Source organism: Papilio polytes, unplaced genomic scaffold (assembly GCF_000836215.1).
Source record: "Papilio polytes unplaced genomic scaffold, Ppol_1.0 DF824102.1, whole genome shotgun sequence".
Lineage (NCBI taxonomy): Eukaryota > Metazoa > Arthropoda > Insecta > Lepidoptera > Papilionidae > Papilio > Papilio polytes.
This window is the reverse complement of record NW_013525102.1, coordinates 1,416,001-1,435,944: the sequence shown is the minus strand read 5'-3', so window position 1 is coordinate 1,435,944 and position 19,944 is coordinate 1,416,001. Positions and strand designations below refer to the sequence as shown.

Genomic DNA, 19,944 nt, shown 5'->3' with positions numbered 1-19,944 from the left:
TGCCTCAACCTGTTTAATCAATCATTTGTCTTTTTTGGCGTCAGATAAGTCTCCTAGTTTCGACTTGATGAAGCTTTGAGCTTTGTCAAACAATACCCTAGGATTTTCGACTTTGTCAATCTGGAAGAAGTAAATTATGGTTATTAAAATAAATAATACTTATTATCCTTAACAATTACAAAACAGGTATTCTGTACGTCATGGGCATCACTAGCCAATCTGGGCTAGATCTTGGTGTGAGGTAGCTACTAGTTACATGGTCTAGTTCATCTATCAATTTTACATTTTTGTATTCTAGGGTGTAGCAACCCCCCTGTGATGATGCCAATCCTATAAGAATATTTTAATCCATGTTTAATTTTTTTTTATTGGACAGAAGTAACAATGTACATGGAATTTAAACAATCATGTTTTAAACCAAATTTATAGTAAAAACTACACTACAAAAAATACAGATTCAAACAAAGCATAGAAAAACTGTGTGAACAAATAGTTCCTGGTTAAATGTTACAACCAACACTAGTTCTACTGTTGGAATAAATCAATAAAACAAACCATCTTTTTTGCCAAGAGCCTTTCCACAATCTTTTATGGCTTTCTTACAAATAAATGAAACTGCACCCTGTGTTCAGAAAATTATGGAAAGGAGGTATTAGTATTGTGAAGTTATTTTTAGAAGAACTTTAACAAAAGAGGCCACACCATGAAGTTTTATAGCACATTGAACCAGGAACAATGCAAATTTATACATAAGTTTAGTTTTATACATTTCACAAGTGAAGGATTTCTATATACATACGAAAGGCATGACCTCTTATGCGATCACTTTAAGCAATCATTTCTATATGAAAAAGAAAATCTATCTATCCACAAACAGCATTCCTTGAGCTACACAAATTTATAACACAGGTGACAATGTGAGTTTGTCCATTTCAGTCATTGCCTGTAGCCTTGAAGGTGTGAGAAGAAATTCAATTTATATTTTTACCAGAGTTAGAGGTATGAAGTTTCTATTTTCAAAATACATCATAGAGCTATAGATGTTATTTTGACTTCTCGTGACCTCATGTTGCCAAATGAATTGACATGGCTAATATACAATAAACAATACAGTGTAAAGATATTTACTAAAGTTATCTTGTTATGGCAATATGTCAAGTTTACCTGATAATTTTGTGCAATATATACCCCGGTGTAGACACCGGAGCCAAAAATAACCTGAAACACACAAATATTCTTCTACCTGATATGGTACCTATGATGCTATGAGTTCATTTTAGCAATTGTATGCTTTACTTCCATAAAGTACCAATTGCTGCATCCAGAGCTGTTATTTGGTCTTTAATGGACCTTTAGTCACTAGTGTAATTACTTACACTAAATAAACAGAATGGGAATAATTAAAAAATAAAACAAGTGCATGGCAATAGTTCTAAGACCAACAACAATAAACAACTAAAATGTTTTTACTCTGAACATACACATTGATATTAATATGTCTAAAATGAAAAACATATATTTATTATTAAGGATCTTCTACTCACAGTAGTTTTAAATAGAGACCAATAACAGGCTATCCTTCTGATAGCCATAATTTTACGAAATTTGACATGTTGATAAATTAAATAAATTCATACACTATCACTTTCTATTATATTGGTATACAAAAAGTTTGCTTGGTTTAATTCCACCAAGCAAACTTTTAAAAAATAGACAACCTAAAAATTACATCTTAAGTAACATAAGCTATTTAAAAGAACTAAAGCTAATGTAACTGCCATTTTGAGGTTTTCCATTTTTAAAAAGTTAACTTCAAAGAAGACGTAGAACATCGAAAGAGTTTTTATAGCAAAAATAGTAACGTCACATTGAATCTATTCTAAGAATCATAATTTAGCTTAACTATGTAAGATTATCATATTTGGAAACGAAAAGATTGAAACACATCCAATGTTTATCTAAATTCCGTAACAATGTTATCGTGAAAAAAGCCTTCGATTACAAATAAACGTTAATCTGACTTACCACTCCCTTCAACATTTTCTATCGCAGTTTCTTTAAATACTTTCAATATCAAAAGACAAATACGATGTCTCTAGATACCAATAATATTTAAAAATATAGCGAAAGCTAATTTTGAAGCTCTAACTTTTACATAGTGACTTTGACAGTTTTGACAGTATTACTTTGAAAGCATAGATTATACTACCGGATGCGGATGCAAGATGCTCAGTATAAAAACAATCATTTTTTGAAAAGTGTGGCAACAATAGTGTTTTGCCGCAGACAATAAATAGTTGACAAAATAAAATAATATAAAAACTCTAATCTCCTAAATTTGGTCCGTTCATAATAGGTCTAGAGTCAGACGGTTTATAAACTAACAGTAAGCATAATTATCGGTGAGAGTGTTCCTTATAATATCTTCTTTATCCATATCCATCTTTGCCAGTGTAACCACAGATTTGGTTTGGATTATAGACTTTCTCATTTGTAAATCTTTAAATTTACGCAAATGGGTTTGAGGAAAACACGTTCGTGTAGTTATCGAAACATTTTATTACAAATTTAAATTTAACACTTACAAAATAAATCCTTTCATAATTCTTAAATATTATCGCCTTTTACTTTTAGAACTTTACCACGCATGCAATTTATACATAGAAAAATATAAGAAAATAAAAAAAATATAAAATATTTACAATAAAATAATGTAGTTAAACAAATATTTTAGATAATAACGCGCGATTTAATATAATAACATGATCCAATAAAGAATTCGCAAAATGAAAATCTATGAAAAACAAAATTGACTAGGTCAAATACCAAGTACTCTATTTTATAGCAATACATTTAAAACAGGAACAAATACTGAATTAAATACTTTAACAGGTAGATGGCTTTTTGAATTCTGAAATTAATTATGCTATATACATGAAAATCGTAGGAAATATGTAAATAGTTAACTTTGTAAAGCGAAATCTTATATCTTGTAGACCTTAAATTATTTAAAATTTTGTAATCTTTAGCTTTTTCGCTATTCTATTACTCTGATGTGTATTTATTTAATAAAATCTGTGGTATTAAATTATTTCTAATCTGTGGTACATTGCAATATCAATTTTTTTTTTAAATATGAATGAATGATTGACCATGATATTAAATATTTTTTTAATCAATAGCAAAACTTTATCCAAAATTAAGACTTAAGACACTTTTAATATGATATTCGAAGTTTATTGCGAGTTATTCTTTAAAACAAAACAAATAATGGAAAGATAACTCACGTCTATTAGTTACATCACTAGCGCCATTGATGTTATTATAACTTCTAAATCGTTATTAAAATATTCCCAAACGAAGTATTACCTCCATCTATCATCAATCAAATTCCTCCTTAGCGCGAATTATACATCTTAATAATTACCAGGACACTTACGTCTACCTTATTACTGCGTTTACAGTAACTACTTTCTTATAAATGTTTAAAAATATCGTTGGAATATTAATATTATTAAATATCATTTAATAATATAATACGTGGAATGTATTTGTCGTATAAATTATGCAATTTCTTATTGCAATAGTGTTTACACATCTAAAAATTCACTCATCTAAAGCAACGTAAGCTTAGCGTTTATTCTAATTCATTATTAATCATTACTATTCGATTCCAGATGTTTTAGTAAGCTTGGAACAATGATAAAATATTGCATTCCAAACAGCTGTCTCGCTGTTTAAGTTTTCCAACTGAATAGTCGTGGATTTCAATGGCCAGTTTCCTTACTTTGTGTCACCAATTGAAATCAAGATATGCGACAACTTATTGATTAATATTCGGGACTTAACTATATTTTAACTAACAATATACAAATAGAACAACCATGAGTAGGTACCTTAACAGAAATATCACAATCGAATGTACTTTACTTGTTATTTTGTTCATTGTTCCGAACTTCTAAATAGATACTGTATGGAATCTTCGTGTAGAGCTATCAATAGCATAATGATACCACCGGTGAGTATGCCGAGCACCGCAAAGAATAAGTTTAAACTTTTACCGTGATTGTTTTGGTTTATTTCAGGAACCAAGTCCGCAAGGGCTATATAAAAGAAGGTTCCCGCTGTAGCCGCGTATATCCACTGCGATGCCGACTCGTGGTCTTCCGCCAGCCAGATGCCTCCAGCCATTCCCATAAAACTCAACACCGAAGACAATAGGTTATAATAAAGAGCGCGTCTGATACTCATACCCGAGCGCAATAGAACTGCGAAATCTCCTAATTCGTGCGGTAATTCGTGGCAAAACACGGCAAGCGCCGTTGCGAAACCTGTTACTGGATCTCCGCTGAAGGCGGCGCCTATCGCGAGACCGTCAGTCAAGTTGTGCAGGCCATCGCCGACGATCACCATGAGAGCTGTAGACGTCATGGGCCTCTCTACCGGCGGTGGAGGTGACCCAGGCATCATAGCTCCGAGTTCGATCGGTTCCGTCTGTTTGCCAGAATCCACTTTGACTTCTTCGACAGCTTTCCCTTGCGGATCATCATGGGAATGCGCGTGCCCACCGTTAAGCGTTTGCATGATAGCTTCAACCGAATAAAAAAACAATATTGTCAAAAAGGTGACGCTGCATTTGAGTATGACTTCAGTTTCTTCTTGAGGTTCGGAGGAAGGCCCGTGCGACTTTAGCGCATGAGGCAGCAAGTGTAGCAAAGCATCGCCGCATAAAGTCCCCACAGCCACGGCGATGAGGAAGTGTAACACGTGACTGAATATAGCTGACTTTAACAAAGGTACTACTGCGACTCCGAAGAGTCCTGTTGCGCTGATCACTAAGATGCTTAAGCTTGCGTATATCCATGCTGAAACAGATAAAAATAGAACAATTAACACGTGATCACATTGATGGTCAACATTAAAGATAATCAATTTGAATATTCTTAACCAACATCTTCAAGTAACTTTACAAGGGATGAAGAATTATGACCGATTTTTTAGTAGGCGGCATAGTATTTAGCAATGGCTTATCGTCGAAACCTACTCGTATAGAAACAATTTAGGTAACAACCAATGTGTTGCTTCTTGCGATAACTTACTCAAATATCTTTCTTGTTTGGGCGGTGGCGCCTCAGTCTTGTAGCAGGAGCGTTGGTCGAGTTGGTACACCAGGGCGGGACACATTTCGAGGAAAGTCTTCGGGTTGATAGTAATGACTCCTGGCTCGTTTTCCATGCCGTAAACTTCGAGTATTTCCTTCGGCGACAGGCATGATTTCTTTAAAATTGGGTCCGCTGGAAAATAAAAATTTTTTTCCCGTTAAATTTTATTACATGAAAAGCCAAGATCATAGGCTGGCGAAGCCCATGTTTATTAAATGATATGTGCAATAAAAGTTTTGTTTAATAAAAATGGCGTATTTGCAAATGCTGCAGTCGTGTGGCCGCTATTTACAATTTACAAATACGTAGTGTATTGCTCATTCGGCGTGAGGTCGGGCCTCTAGGGTCGATGTATGGTTAATGGAGCGGCCGTCTCACCCACGGGGCAATAATAGGATAATCGGTTTACAACAGCACAGACCATCCGTCTGGGGTTTTGCTTGCAGTAACTACTTATTACGTAATATTACTACTGATAGTACGTACTAGTCGTAGTATTAAACATAATCCTACTAATATTATGATTGCGAAAGTTTAGATGGATGGAATGAAGTTGAACGGATCTCGATGAAATTTGGCATAGATGTAGAGGATAGTCTAGAAGAACACATAGGCAACTGACTTTTGTTTTTTTTTAAATTCCACGCGGATGGAGTCGCGGGTGGAAGCTAGTATCTGATGAATCTATATAGTTTACGCACATAATTAACACTTATCTTTAGCTAAGTTATTTTCTATTCTATTTTACGACTCTTTTTTATTAACCATAGATGGCGTTGATTGTGTAATTTACAAGTCTTGGTTCGATTCCATCATAAACCAATGCGTTGTCAAAGATAGTGAAAAACAGATGAATTCGACCAATCCACATACATCTACCGTAGTTGTGTAACTCCTTTTTTGGTGTTGGGGGATCATCAGCCAAAGATACCCTGCTTTCTGGGGGGGAAGAAAGAGTATGTAGGGTAAAAGAGGGTACTTTAAAGTAAACTTGAACTTCTCGATGGGGACGTATATGAGATGAATACAAACTGTTTCGAAAACTATGAGAGTTATCTAAGTTTTAAAAGTAATTATTGTTTAAGTAGGCGATGAATCAGGTACGTACGCTGTCAAATCTAAACATTTTTTCATGACTAACTGGAACCAAATTCACAACATTTTATTATCTTACTGTTAAAATATATATTAATTGAACCCGTTGTTTTCCAAAGGGCTAATAAAAACTTATCAGATATATTAAAATATCATAAAAGTTTGTTTATGAGTAAGTAAGACTCTAACTTTTGAAAAATAAATTGTCAATCTCTTGTCTTAAATATAACGTAACAATCTTATAACCTCAAAATTGTTTTTAGGTTAAGAATCTCTAAGAAATCCGCCCTTATTATCTAATATTAGAGATTTTCAATATATAACACCAATTAGTTAACCGTAAACAATTCTTGTTATTCCGTGGCACGTGTTATGGCGACGAGAAAGCAGTTAAAATGATACGAATGGCGCTTTCTATTGAGTTCTGAGACACCTGGTAGATTTACTTTCTATCCGATATTATTATACATTTAACATCTAACGAATAGAAATTTGACTTTAATCTTGTTTAGTTAAAGTAGATGGGAATATAACGGCTAAATAAATATAGAAATAATCGGAAAATAAAAGGTAGATTTGATTTGGTAATTGGAATCAAGATGGCATATATAAAACGGAATTTTCCTTATTTCTACTAAAAGACGTTATTTTTTTGTACTTTTCAGTCAGACACGGTCGATTCATGTAACACCAATAATCTTTATCTAGCGTATCTTGTTAAATAAACAGCAAAAACAGACCGTTACGGATGTTAAAATTCGAAGAAACTTCTCGATATTTTATAGAATGGCACGTACTAATATAAAGAAAAAAATAAGAACATCGAACGTCATTTGGATCAAAATTAAAATTTTAAAGTTTTCAGAACATTTAAGGTGAATTTCCACTGAACCAAAACAAACTGTCTCAGGTTTTTTTTTTAAACATAATCAACTGACAATCGATAAACAAATGACAGCCACAAATATTTAAAACTACTTAATTTACAAACATTCTCAGTTTGATTGTATTTTGCGGCAAAAACTGTGTAAAACTAATTTGCCTATTCCTTTGTGAATGGAATCAACAAATACTAGTATTTGTGCTGTGAACAGAACAGATAAATGTGAAACGTTTTTGCTCGACTGCCCGGAAACCAGCTGTCAAAACATAATTCCATTATTTGCATTGCAGTAGTTATTTGTACGTACCAAATTTGTACACCATAAATGTAAGAAATGTTATGGGTAAAAATGTATGAGTAACTAATTTAAATTTATTATTCACATTAAATTTAGTACTTGTCTAGAAAAATTATACAATGGTACGATGTCATCTACTACATGTACTAATACAATAAAGCGTAAACACAAACTCCTTCGTGGCGTAGGATAGGATGTTAGCAATCACAGCATTTTGAAAAACCCTTTCTTTAGTAAAAACCCCTACACTTACGACAAGCTTTAGGCTATATATTTTCATGCTATTAAACCTAAGGGGTAAATAAATTAGAAAAATCCTTTATGTGAGAAAGGGACCATAAACTACAAGCTGCCAACATTAAGGAAGCAAGGTTATTACGGCAATGGTAATTTTGACATTTACAATTGAGACTTTGACAAATGTAAACAATAAAATAAATTACAATTTCATATGGTAGAATCGCACGGGAACAGCTAGTTGATAATAAGACGAAAGATTATATGACGAATGAAAACGCAGGATTTAGTGTTTCAAAATAATGTCTAACATTGTATTGGCAGGTGCGCATTTATCAACAGATTCCTATTCTTTCGATTGTATAATAATAAGTATTTGAGATCTCTCTTGCTCATCGAAGCCGGTGTCTAAATTATATAAGCTTATCCATTGCTCACTTTGTGTTTTATATTTGACTTTCGTATTTCTATTTGACTGCAGGTGTCGCTGCCCTCGCGCCAACGGGGGCTATCGGGCATAAATATAGAATGAACATTGTATGCACGCGGAACGTGTCATTGTTTTTGCAAGAACAAGGCGCTATTGAGCCTTAAATCCACTTGGAATTAGTTTACAAAATTAATCTCACAATTTGTGAGACGTGCTTTTTTATCTGTGACAATGATTGCGTTAATTTTGAAAAAAGGAACGGAATAGTCCAATAGGATTAACGTGCTAATTAAATCATAATTTTATAAACGATTAACAGCGAAATTATGAGTTATTTCAATACATACAAAAATAAAAAAATATAGATATTTACTCTTTATAATATAGATGTCGAAAGCGTCAGGGTCATTTTCATATCTATCTAGCTGTCTTTATATTCAATTCTTATTATGACATTGACTACTAACCTGTGTATTATCACGTGCGAAACAATAAGTTGTACTCATCCCAGATGAATAACGCCCTATTTGTCGCTGTTATATGACGAACTATTAATACTGTTAAATAACTTCTCTCAGTTATGGTCAAGGTATTCTTACTGTGTTTTGTTTATAGCCCAGAGACCGTCAGTAGACTTGAGTTTCCAAAAAGAATAACCAGCAAATATACACAAACTTTACGGGATTCCGTAATCTTGCTTCGTCCATTATTGTGTTATTATATATTTTTGCATAATACGAGAACACTAACTATACGTCCCCACGGATGGGTTCGGAGCTTACTGTAAGTTTGGGGTGACTAGGCCATACCACCCTTGCCCAGTGAGGGTTGGTTGATTTCACATTTTTGTATTCCTCCGCCGTTATATGCAGGTATATATTTTTGCATAGAAGAAAACAAATTGACATTTTACCAATTTTCATATAGTGACTCACGATAAAATTAGTCTTGGAGTACGTATATAATTAAATCGCCGTTTGTAAAGAATTCATGCTTTCTCAATTTTTTCAATAGTTCGAAACCTTCTCTAAATAAGTGGTTAAGTTGCTCATAGACGAGATTTAAGTGCAATTATCGAGAGGAAACTATCTTTAGTCATGTCTAATTACTATTTACTTATGAGGCATAAAATTATAGAGAATTAGTGAAACTAATTGCTTTATCGGACCACCATAGTTCCTTCTCTATGGTTAGTGTGACTAAATACCATAAAGGCCAGCGGATATGCACTGCGGTGATCATTTCCAAGGACAATCAGAGCCCAATGACGTGACGTGTCTGTTTATATTGATTGCCAATTCCACAAAGTTTTATTGTTCAATTTCCGCATTTCACCTGACTAGTTGCACGTTTATTCAAGGACGTCTTTATTGCTTTTTACTTAAATTTAACACGAAGCACGTTTTTAATTACTTTATTCATTAAATGTGGATGTTAAGATCGCTCAATTAATAGGAGATACTGTGGGTTTTAGATACTAAAACGCGTGTATAAAATTATATGTCTATCTCTGTTTTTAATCAAGAGAATAAGTAGGATGACTACATGCGTGCCTGTGTCATCCTTATCTGCATATTTAGTTAAATAACTTATGTATACTTATGCCTAGACAATTAAAACATACTCATAAAAAGACTAGTTGTAGAGCCTAGACTTAAGTGTGGAGCAAGTAAATTATAAGAAACTAGGTTTTGCTTGCGACTCTGTCCGCGTGGAATTAAGAAAAAAACAAAAGTGAGTGACCTATGTGTACTTCCAGACTATCCTTTACATTAATATTAAATTTCATCGAAATCCGTTCACCGTTTAGGCGACAAACTCTAACAAACATTCATCCATGCATCTAAACTTTTGCATTTATGTATGTATATGTATATGTATATGTATGATGACTTACCGATGACGGGCGATCGTTTATGTCTATGTTGTGTGTCGTGCAGCTGTCGGAAGGTGCCATTTACACGATGTATGGCCAGGTCATGAGGTGACGTGAACACCCGCCCGCCCAAACCAAGACTGTCTAACAAGTGCTCGAAACCCTGGAAAAAAATTGCAAATGTTTTAAAGTTTGATAAAATGCGTATAAAGGCGAGACAAAGCCGCTGAATGTGTTGTTACATAAAAATTACGCCAACTACCCTTTTCAACTCAAATAACTGCAGAAAAAATCTTTCCAATCATTTCGTTACTTTAGTAAACCATAACCTTCATAATTTTTATTGCAATTTATTTATCGCAAATCATAAAATTTTTAATCATAGTCATCAATCATCACATCATAATAAGTTTGTAAACTAAGTTATTGCGTTTCTTTAATAGCTCAACGCTAAATCCGTAGAGCGATATTTTTGGAGACATAGATAACTAATGATTTTGTAACACAGATTGCAAATACTTTATCATTTTTAAAAATATTAGTTACACAAAATATTAAAGCCGTGTGTGCGATTCAAAAACGATTGTTTACTAAAAGTAACTTTGATAATCGAAATTATTTAAAACTACGTCCGTGTTTTCTTTTCCCAATGTTATGTTGATCTATTTACCTTTGATAAGAAAATGTTGCTGGATTATTGCGATTTGAAAATTATCGAAAATTGTTATCTGGAAAAAATTCGGCGCAACAATGTTGCATGCATCACGAGATCACGATAAAAATAACAAGTATGGATTTTCGTTGTCTGTATATCCCAAAATATATGTGATAAAAGAAGGGTACAACACTTTTCATGTTTCATCAGTACCTATTGTAGAATTGTAGATGCCTTGATCGAGACCCTAGAGCATCCTCCTTTTTAGGTCTTTGGGGGATGGTTTCTTTACACACTTATGTCTACTAGTTTTAGAGCCTTTCCTTATTAGGCAGCAATGTATATTATCTATACTATACTATTATAATAAAGCGTAAACGGAGACTTCTTTGTTGCCTAAAATGTCAGCAATTACATCATGTTTTTGAATATTTTTTTAATAAAAACCCTACACTTACGTCACAATTTAGGTTATATATTTTCACACCATTAAATTTAGGGGGTAAATAATTTGGTTAAAAACCCTAATGTGGGAAAGAGACCATAGGTTGCTGCTAACATTTTTTTTTTATAATTTCATGCGGATAAAACCGCACGGGAACAGCTAATCTTACTAATATTATATCTTACTAATCATACTTCATACTAATATTATAAATGTAAACGTTTAGATGGATGGATGGATGTTTGTTATAGTTTGTAGTCTAAACGGCTTAACGGAGCTGGATGAAATTGGCATAGATCTAGAGCATAGTCTGGAAGAACACATAGGCTACTCACTTTTGTTTTTTTTTAATTCCACGAGGACGGAGTCGCGGGCGAAGGCTAGTTTTAATATAAGTTTACACGGTGTACACTGCAAATACAGTTTAAAGACCTTTTATGGTAATTACTTACCGGTTTATCGATTAAAGATCTTCGGTTAAGTTTTATTTGTTGTTTTAAATAAAATTTTATTTACATGTCTGAAACTTCTTTGTAACATGCGTGTCGACATTTGGTCATAACATTGTTGAATACACGAAACCAGTGATTTTACTGGCTTTGTATTTGACAAAAGCTGAGATGAATACAGATCAGTTTCATATTTCAAACTGCACATAATTTTATGCAGTGTTGCAAACATACATATTGTTTTCTTTACAATATTTGCTCCAATTGTTTAAGCAATTTACACATCCATGGTTTTTAACTTAAAATATCTTAAATAATGTTATGGACTTTCTTGAGTTTTAGTCACATATGTTTTAATATGTGGTTGATTTTATTTAAGGCTGTAGAAAACATTTTTTTTAAAAGTCTACACCGCCATACTTTTATAACTATTCCCCAAATTATTTAGTGTCAATGAGATCTAGTATAAATACCGGAAGCGATAAATATGTTGGTAATGATAAGAATTAATCAAATAGTATAGAAGTTACACTTATCTTTTTTTGAAATCATATTGCGTAACTCATATTTACAAACGAAATACAATTTTATATCAGGAGTATTCAGAAAGCGTATATGTTGAGTAAAATCTGTCATACTTTAAAACAATTTATTTAATGGATACTATCGTTTTAAACTCAGAGCAACAATTCTCGTCAGGACTCAGGATCGCGCGCGAATATCAATCCTAATGACATTGACAGCTGTCAGTTAGAGATGTGACGTTTACGCCAATAATCTAGTGTTGGGCCAATTCTATAGCGCGGTACTAATTTTCTTAACAATACTTATCACACATACACTTCCAAGTTATTGATAATTTCCCTCACTAACACGATCACGTCAAACGTTTCTTGATAAGTCATTCATGAGCATCAGACATTTCTCTTTCGTCAACAGTTTGTGTACATTCAAGACGTAAACGTGACAATGTTTACAAACTGCTTCAACACTTTGTTGTATTGTATGTTTTTTGTTGTGTACAATTGATATTTCAGTTGTAGCCCTGAAATACTTTATACGATGTCTATTATCAGCTACGATATCAGTGAAAAGCGAGTCCTACATTTAATTCTTTATTATAATAGCATTAAATTACTTTAAAATATTCGATGGAGATGACGTACGAAATTCCGGATAAATTCTGCAGTATAATAAGATTCAATCTTTATAAACGCTCATGTTTAGCCGCGATCGCATATCTTGGTTGGCAAACCGCGGAACGATTTAAACGCAGTTGCCCCGCCTCCGCACCGATTTACGTCTCTCCAATGCTTAATTGCGATGTACGAAGCGAGCGGCCGTAAAGTCTGGATAGTACTGTAATATGGAATTCTCCCGGGCGGTAACGATCACTAATAGAATGGTCGCTAATATTAACGAAAATGAGTTTCGTCTCGTTATAGCGGCGCGGCTTCTGGCAACGGCAACGGCGTTGTTAAAATATGTGTAATGTGTATTTTTAAATTCACGAGTGTAGGTGGAAGAGATACGTCAGAGTCTACATTTTATACAATCTTGTAATTTTTCTGAGAGTGTTTAAATCAATGATAGTGCGAGATGTCGTTGTAGACCAGTGGTTATAGCAGCTCTCCGTTGCAGTCTTGGATTGAAATCCCAGATAATTCGAACATATAGTCGTGACGTCATCTATTGATTAATACCGAAATTCATATCCGAGGAACAATCGAGCTGTTTCCAGAGTGATCGATCGCAACGAGTAGTGAAAATGACGTTCGCGAAAAGATGTCTGGAATATTTGAAACGGCATTGAGAATGTTCCATTATGAAATTTATGTAATTCGGGCTATCGAGAAAATTCTGGAATAAATTGACGAATGAATAACGAAAAGAAGATCGAGATTCGGAGTATATAAGGGGAGTCAGACCTGACTTACGATGGAAAGTGAACTGTGAAGAAGCTGAAGTGAAAATGCAAGTGTTACAGTGTCAGTAATGTGTCGTAAAGTGCTCAGTGTTAGTGAATCTGTGTTTGTATGCATCGTGAAGTGGGAACGGACAACTGTGTGAGTGTGTCCCTATTATTGTAAGTCGCGAATAAATTACCGAAGAATTAGCAGTGTTTTACTCTATCCTCCAAGCTCGTAACAATATATACTATCCTGTTCTTTATCTTATTGCATGGTTGGGCTGCCGACAACGAAGAAGTAAAATGCAATAACTAATTAGTAAAGAGGCGAAAACATTTTTACATTGGATTTTATTATTCCGCTTTGTGGGCATTACGAGACCTAATCCATGACTGCGAAGTACAGAACAATGCCCATTATCTAGGCTTGATTTTAGCGTTTTTTTTTCATTCAAGTCAAAAGAAAATTTTAAAAATAAATAACAACGTAAGCATGCACGCACCTGTTACGTATATAAACAGTACCAGTGCTCGTAAGAAATAAATTTACTGCCAACAAGTATAATTTACAAATTGCCAATCAGAATATAATTAACAAAACGCATTATCAAACCAACTTACTCGTATGTTTACGTTTTAATTTAGTATACTGGTAAAAGTTATTCAGGTAATTATTGTTAATTTTAAATACAGTTTTGTTTATTATTTTTCTAAATAACTACCGTAATTAGTAATAAGTAACACGAATAGTTTAATAGAAGTAACTAATATAATAAAGTAAACATTATAATTAGTAGTCAAAACAACATCAAAACAATTGCTTCTTATAGGATTAAGATAAAGACGATATTAAAAAAAAAAACTCGAAAATGTCAAACTAAATAAGACTGTTGATAAGAGGAAAGAAACGGTTATACATTCCCCTTTTGTATTTGAACGAGAACGTTAATTAATTTGTAAATAAAGGTATGAACCATATGTACCAAAATGTTTTGAAAAAGGAAATTTTGAATTGCGGTTTTTATTATTTTCTTAAAAAAGAGTTAAACGCGTTAGAAGTAATTGACTACTATTGACTTATATGCAATAAATATAAAATGATTACAGACTAGCTTTCGTCTAGCTGCTTTTGTTTTTTTTTAAATTCTGTCTGGAATTAAAAAAAAGGCAATCACCCTAACTGCTCTTCCAGACTATCTTCTACATCTTTGTCAAATTTTATTAAAATCCGTTCAGCAGTTTAGGCTACAAACTCTAACATCCATCCATCCATCTAAAGTTTCGCATTTATAATATTAATAAGATTACACATAAATACAGTTTTTAAGAAAAGAAATAAATTAGGAAGATAGTTGATACTAAATAAAAGTAACGTCCGATGATAACATTTTATTGTTGTCAATAAAAACCTAGTCCTAGTGCGTCAGTTGCATAGCACATCAGTTGTGCGATTTTCGATTGTTTCGCAGCCCATTCAACTGTTTAGTTGCACAACTAAAATCGAGTAGCGTGCACCTCCATATAAACTTATAGGAATCAAAGCGCGACTAAACAATTGTGCGATAGTTTAATCAAGGTGTGCGCGCGTTTTTATTAATCGACTCATGTAAAAACTATTCTAATTTAGCCGTAACAATAATAATTATACGGGGAGTAAACTAAAATGTAAACATTAGTAATCATCGATTGTTTCGATTCAATTGACACCACGCAGTTCTGCCTCGCGACACACTGTTGTCGTATTTTATTGAAATAAACACGAAACAAACCACGTTCAATCATGTGCTAAAATCACTTAAACGAGAGAAAATATTACGTACGCAAATTCTTCGCTTGGATCCCTTAACTACATTTGAATTATTAAACGGTTAAACCGCATCTCTATTTTTGATGTTAAGGTTAGGTGAAACTAACCTGAGTTGAAGGTGCTGCCATTGGCAGCAGACGCAGGTGGGGTCGCGGACGATAACTAAGCGTGCCCGTAGCTCCTCTAATGCGTTGGAGGAACCGAGGGGTTTAGTGGGTATGCCTCACAAGACGAGATTCCCACATAACTGCCGAGCCCCGAGGGTACGGCAGTATACATAAAGCAATCCCCTCAGGAAAAAAGTATATCTATTTATATAAAGGGACACTGCAATTTTTTTTTATAGACAAATGCAAGTAACAGATAGTTAGTTCTATAAACAAAGTTCATCACTAACGCTACACGCTGTTCTTATAAATTCGCAATGTCCGCTGTCGAGAATCAAATTTGCGACTTCCTTTTCCGCAATCTACGCGCAGACGACCGTATACAATTTTAAATTTAACTCGACCGATATACATGTCGAATTGCTTTGTATTGTTTTAAAATATTTGACACGGCTGCCCGGTTCGTAATGCGGCATTCTACGCGGTGTCCTAACACGCTATCGTGAATGCATTTTTTAAAAACAAATCAAGGATTGAATGAAACGGACAATGGTCACTCGGCCGACTTGTGAAAATGTAATCAAATTAACACACACCGTTTTAACAGTTTCTATAACTTAGCCCTAAATTTCATATCGACAGCTTTAACCAAATAAAGATAAGAAAATATGTTTTTTGATGCCGATAAGTGTTCGATTAAATTACACTTTGCTAAGAGACGATTAAGTTCGTTGAACTTCCGTTCACTAAACGGGAAAAGGTGCTACAGAAAAATGGTTTCAATTTTTCGTTACGCCTGAAATGGCGCGAAAAACAGAAAACTACGTAACTTTATTTCTTTAAATTTTATTGTTTATTTTTTTACAATAACGAAAGCATGTTTTTACTTAGTTAAATATTTATTGAAAAATCTAAATATGAACTATAAATAAAAGTGAAGCTTACCTCGAATGTGATGACACCTTTATATCCATATTTATCGAAGATCTTCTCAATGAAATATTGCTCGGCGGGTAGCGTGTTGTTGACTTCTGGTAGAGGCGCTATCGCCTTCAGGTCCGGCGCCGCGAGAGCCAGCGAGGTCAGCACCAGCAAAGCGCTCGCTGTCAGCATGATGGCGACTTGCAAGTGGCAACTGGCAGTGGCGAGTGAGCTAGTCGAGAATCTAGCTAGAGCAGGAGCGCACCGCCCACTATCGGCCGAACGTCGAGATATCACGCCGCGTTGTTTACGCGCACCGTGTTTGTTTGTTTGTTCCCTCACACCATTATCACCATTCGATCGCGAAATACTGCGCCCGCGCCGACGTCCTCATCGATTGAAGCTCGGCGTGCGTCTGAGACTTTCACCGGCCGCCGGCTGATGTTTCCGAGGCCGGATCGAACACCGTTATTGATAAAAAGGTGGCATTTACGCGCTGACTGGATGTCTGGCGACTGGAAAATTAAATCTATTATGCGAAAGTGTCTATTTTTTTCCAAGGACTAATCTGAGGGCGTTACGTTCTCTATTATTCATTCAGGTTTCCTCATTAAAAAAGATTCTCTTTTTTAGATTTCGATGACATTGCTCTGTGTTGTTTCAAGCAATTGTCATTTGTGATCATTTCGATGGTTCACAGGGTTACGTGGTAAACCGATAAGTATAAAGCTGCGTTATTGATTCATGATAATAAACATATTATTACTAATGTAAAGAGTCAATGACAACGCGGGCTTACGATACGTCTATCATACACTGAGGTCCTGAAATACAAAGTTATAAAGATAGGATCTCGCAAAACATTTTAGCAGCAGAGCTGAAAACAATTTACTCTCTTGAGATGAGGAATAATGATGTGTTGCATAGAATTAGTTACATTAAAGTCGCTGATAGTAATAAGCTAAAGAAAATACCTTTGCATATCATATGGTGTCTCCGAAGCGGCTGTACGATGATGCCAGCTTGTTTATTAGCCTAAGAGTAGCATTATGGGATTGAATTGTCTTTCCAAAAACAAAAAGCCCCCCTTGTGCTACCATAGAATTTAAAAAAAGTCATATGGTGTCTATAAATTCATTAGTGAACAGCGATGACTCCCTAGTCATCGTCTAGTTAAAATACATCATCCTGTTTGAAGAAAAACTATAGTATCGAGGATGTAGTGTTTTGACAATAAGATAATCAACGCGTGGGATAAGCAATGCGCGTACAATGCGTTGTGCTATTCGTTTTTTGTTTCATACCAAAGTACTCGCCAGTCCCGGCACGTACAGCACACATATGCAATTATAATACACAGACATACCGGTATACTTAGTCGCATAATTACACGAGCAAATTAACTAGTAGATTTATAGAGTCGAAGTAATTTATTTCGAGATACTAAGATTCTTACAACCCCTATATAGTCTCAAAAACTACTAGTTAGTTTTCTTCAGCATTCTCTTTAAAACTAATAAACTAGCGAAGCCAGTACTTTTTAGGACTCATTTACATTCTAAACTTTAGCTTCCTTATTAATTTCTTTATTACAGACTGTGTAGATAGAGTTCAAGGTTTGTTATTTATTAATATATATTCTACCAACATAAAGTTTACCAATGTTTTCGATTCAAAATATAAACTAGTGAATGAAAATCCATTGAGATGCTACCAACTCTTCCGTCAATCGGAAAAATAAAAATAGGTAACCACGAATAATAAAATTGCGATAAGACATTTAGAGCCTATCCCACAACTGGCTGATAGAGGTTTAGATAGCTCAAAATGACGTAACTGTCAGGTAGAGTACCAAAATCCGATTTTTCCATCGCATATTTTATAGGTTTTTCTCAGACAATTTACAAGATTGTGTGACAGGCTCTTAAAAACGTTAATACAGAGTGAGTCTAGGCTTTCAGGTAACCTAATTTTCGCACATGAATCTTTTCAATATTTTATAATTCTTAACTAGGTATTGCTGTAGTTGCTGTAAACCTTGGCCTCTGAGTGTAGTAAAAAATAAGTGTTCGTTTGTAATTTCATTTTAGACGTGTGTAAAAGTGTTAATCGTAATTTAATTGCCGATTACGCGCTTGGCAACTGAACGAAAGACCGTGATATAATCTGTATTTGTAAAAATAATAATATAAAGAAATATCAGTTATGAATCAAACTGGAACAAACATAACAAATGTAAATTTGAAACATTTTTCACAAAAGTTTTTTTTTGTTATGGCTTTAATCATAGAAATGTTTACCACATTAAAAAATTAAGTGCGTATCCTTAAAAATAAGGCTGATGTTTCCCTAGTATCTACGTTCTGGTTTCTACGTAACAAACAGAGCACCTACCTTGTTGAGTGAAACCGATAACTGAGACACAAGTATCGTCAACATAGATAAAATATCGTTTAACGATCAAAAAATTGTTTTAAAAATAGCATAAAATAACTACAATAGACGTCCTTATTACTAAATTTGATCTTTATCAAACGACCTTTGCAATAAAAATGCAACAAGGACGCAAAATATCTGAATAAAAAAACGAAACAACAACGAGAACGAAATAAAACATTTTGATGAAACGCAACAAATTCAATAAAGGTTCAATAAAGAGACAAGAATTTGTTTTACAATTAAATGGTAGATGGCAGTGATGATCTTAATTTGCTCTTACGTATCTCCATCAGCCGTTATATCTAAATAAATTCTCTTTTTAAAACTCTTCATTTTCTTACTCTACATTTCTATCATATGTATTGACTACTAAACTACAATATAACTACCTAGTTATTTAAAAATCTGTTTAGATTATTATTATCGATTTGATTACAATTATTTGCGCTCGAAGGATAAGTAGATACGACCTTATGTAAATAAAACTGAATACGTATTTACAAAAACTCAACTCTTTAAGGGCATTTTAATCGATTACGGGATATTCCATTTGTAACAAATAGGTAATAATTTCTGTAGAATAATAAGGAAAATACATCAAATAATTATTTTTTTTAACACAATTTAAACCAATTCATGTCCAGACTTCCTCACAGGTGTTTAATGGTTTCCATAAAAGATATTCTGTCGTAAAATCCGTTAATTTAACCATAATGTGAATTACATAACTTCCCATGTCTACAGCATATTTTGTAATAATTTTCAAACATTACATTTTCTCCCACAATAATTTTTTTCACATCGACGGCATGCAATCGGATATTCTGTAAGTATAATAAATAAGACATTTTATTCAGCTGACAATTACACTAGTACGATTTGTGGGCTTGTGGAAATAAACGTTTTCTGTTGTTATTATGAGCTAGAAGTTTCGCACAAGTCTACGTCCTCGCGGAATAAAGAAAACTTTGATTAGTAGTCAGATTATATTCTACATCTATGCCGAATATCAGCGAGATATTCTCACAAAGATTACTATTTTTATAATATCAGTAATATAACAAGAGATAAGTTTCCACTATAAATAAAACTTGTATAAATTGTAACATTGACATGCCTCTCTCTGTTTTTTAATGAAATAGAGGTAAAAATATGTTTTGATATAAATTATTTTAGAATATTACGGTTATCTATGGCTCCCTCAATTTATATCCGGTATGGCGATAGGCTT

The 19,944-nt window shown here is 33.8% G+C and overlaps 1 protein-coding gene and 1 long non-coding RNA gene across 3 annotated transcripts; both read right to left on the bottom strand.

The window, feature by feature from the left end:
* Window positions 1–37: 37 nt before the first annotated feature.
* Window positions 38–2,198, bottom strand: LOC106099503. Of its 2 annotated transcripts, XR_001225383.1 has the most exons (4): window positions 2,026–2,198; window positions 1,165–1,218; window positions 556–622; window positions 38–120 (listed from the first exon to the last, which is right to left on the bottom strand). It is a non-coding gene; the product is annotated as an uncharacterized LOC106099503 (long non-coding RNA). The 2 variants fall into 2 exon arrangements; XR_001225384.1 differs by lacking the exon at window positions 556–622 and having other exon boundaries at window positions 81–120.
* Window positions 2,199–2,588: 390 nt separating this feature from the next.
* LOC106099892 (zinc transporter ZIP10) lies at window positions 2,589–16,730 on the bottom strand. Its single transcript, XM_013278578.1, has 4 exons — window positions 16,299–16,730; window positions 10,003–10,144; window positions 5,100–5,294; window positions 2,589–4,865 (listed from the first exon to the last, which is right to left on the bottom strand). Exons 1-4 carry the CDS (start codon window positions 16,464–16,466, stop codon window positions 3,943–3,945), a joined length of 1,428 nt encoding a protein of 475 aa, XP_013134032.1. The 5' UTR covers window positions 16,467–16,730; the 3' UTR covers window positions 2,589–3,942.
* Window positions 16,731–19,944: the final 3,214 nt, after the last annotated feature.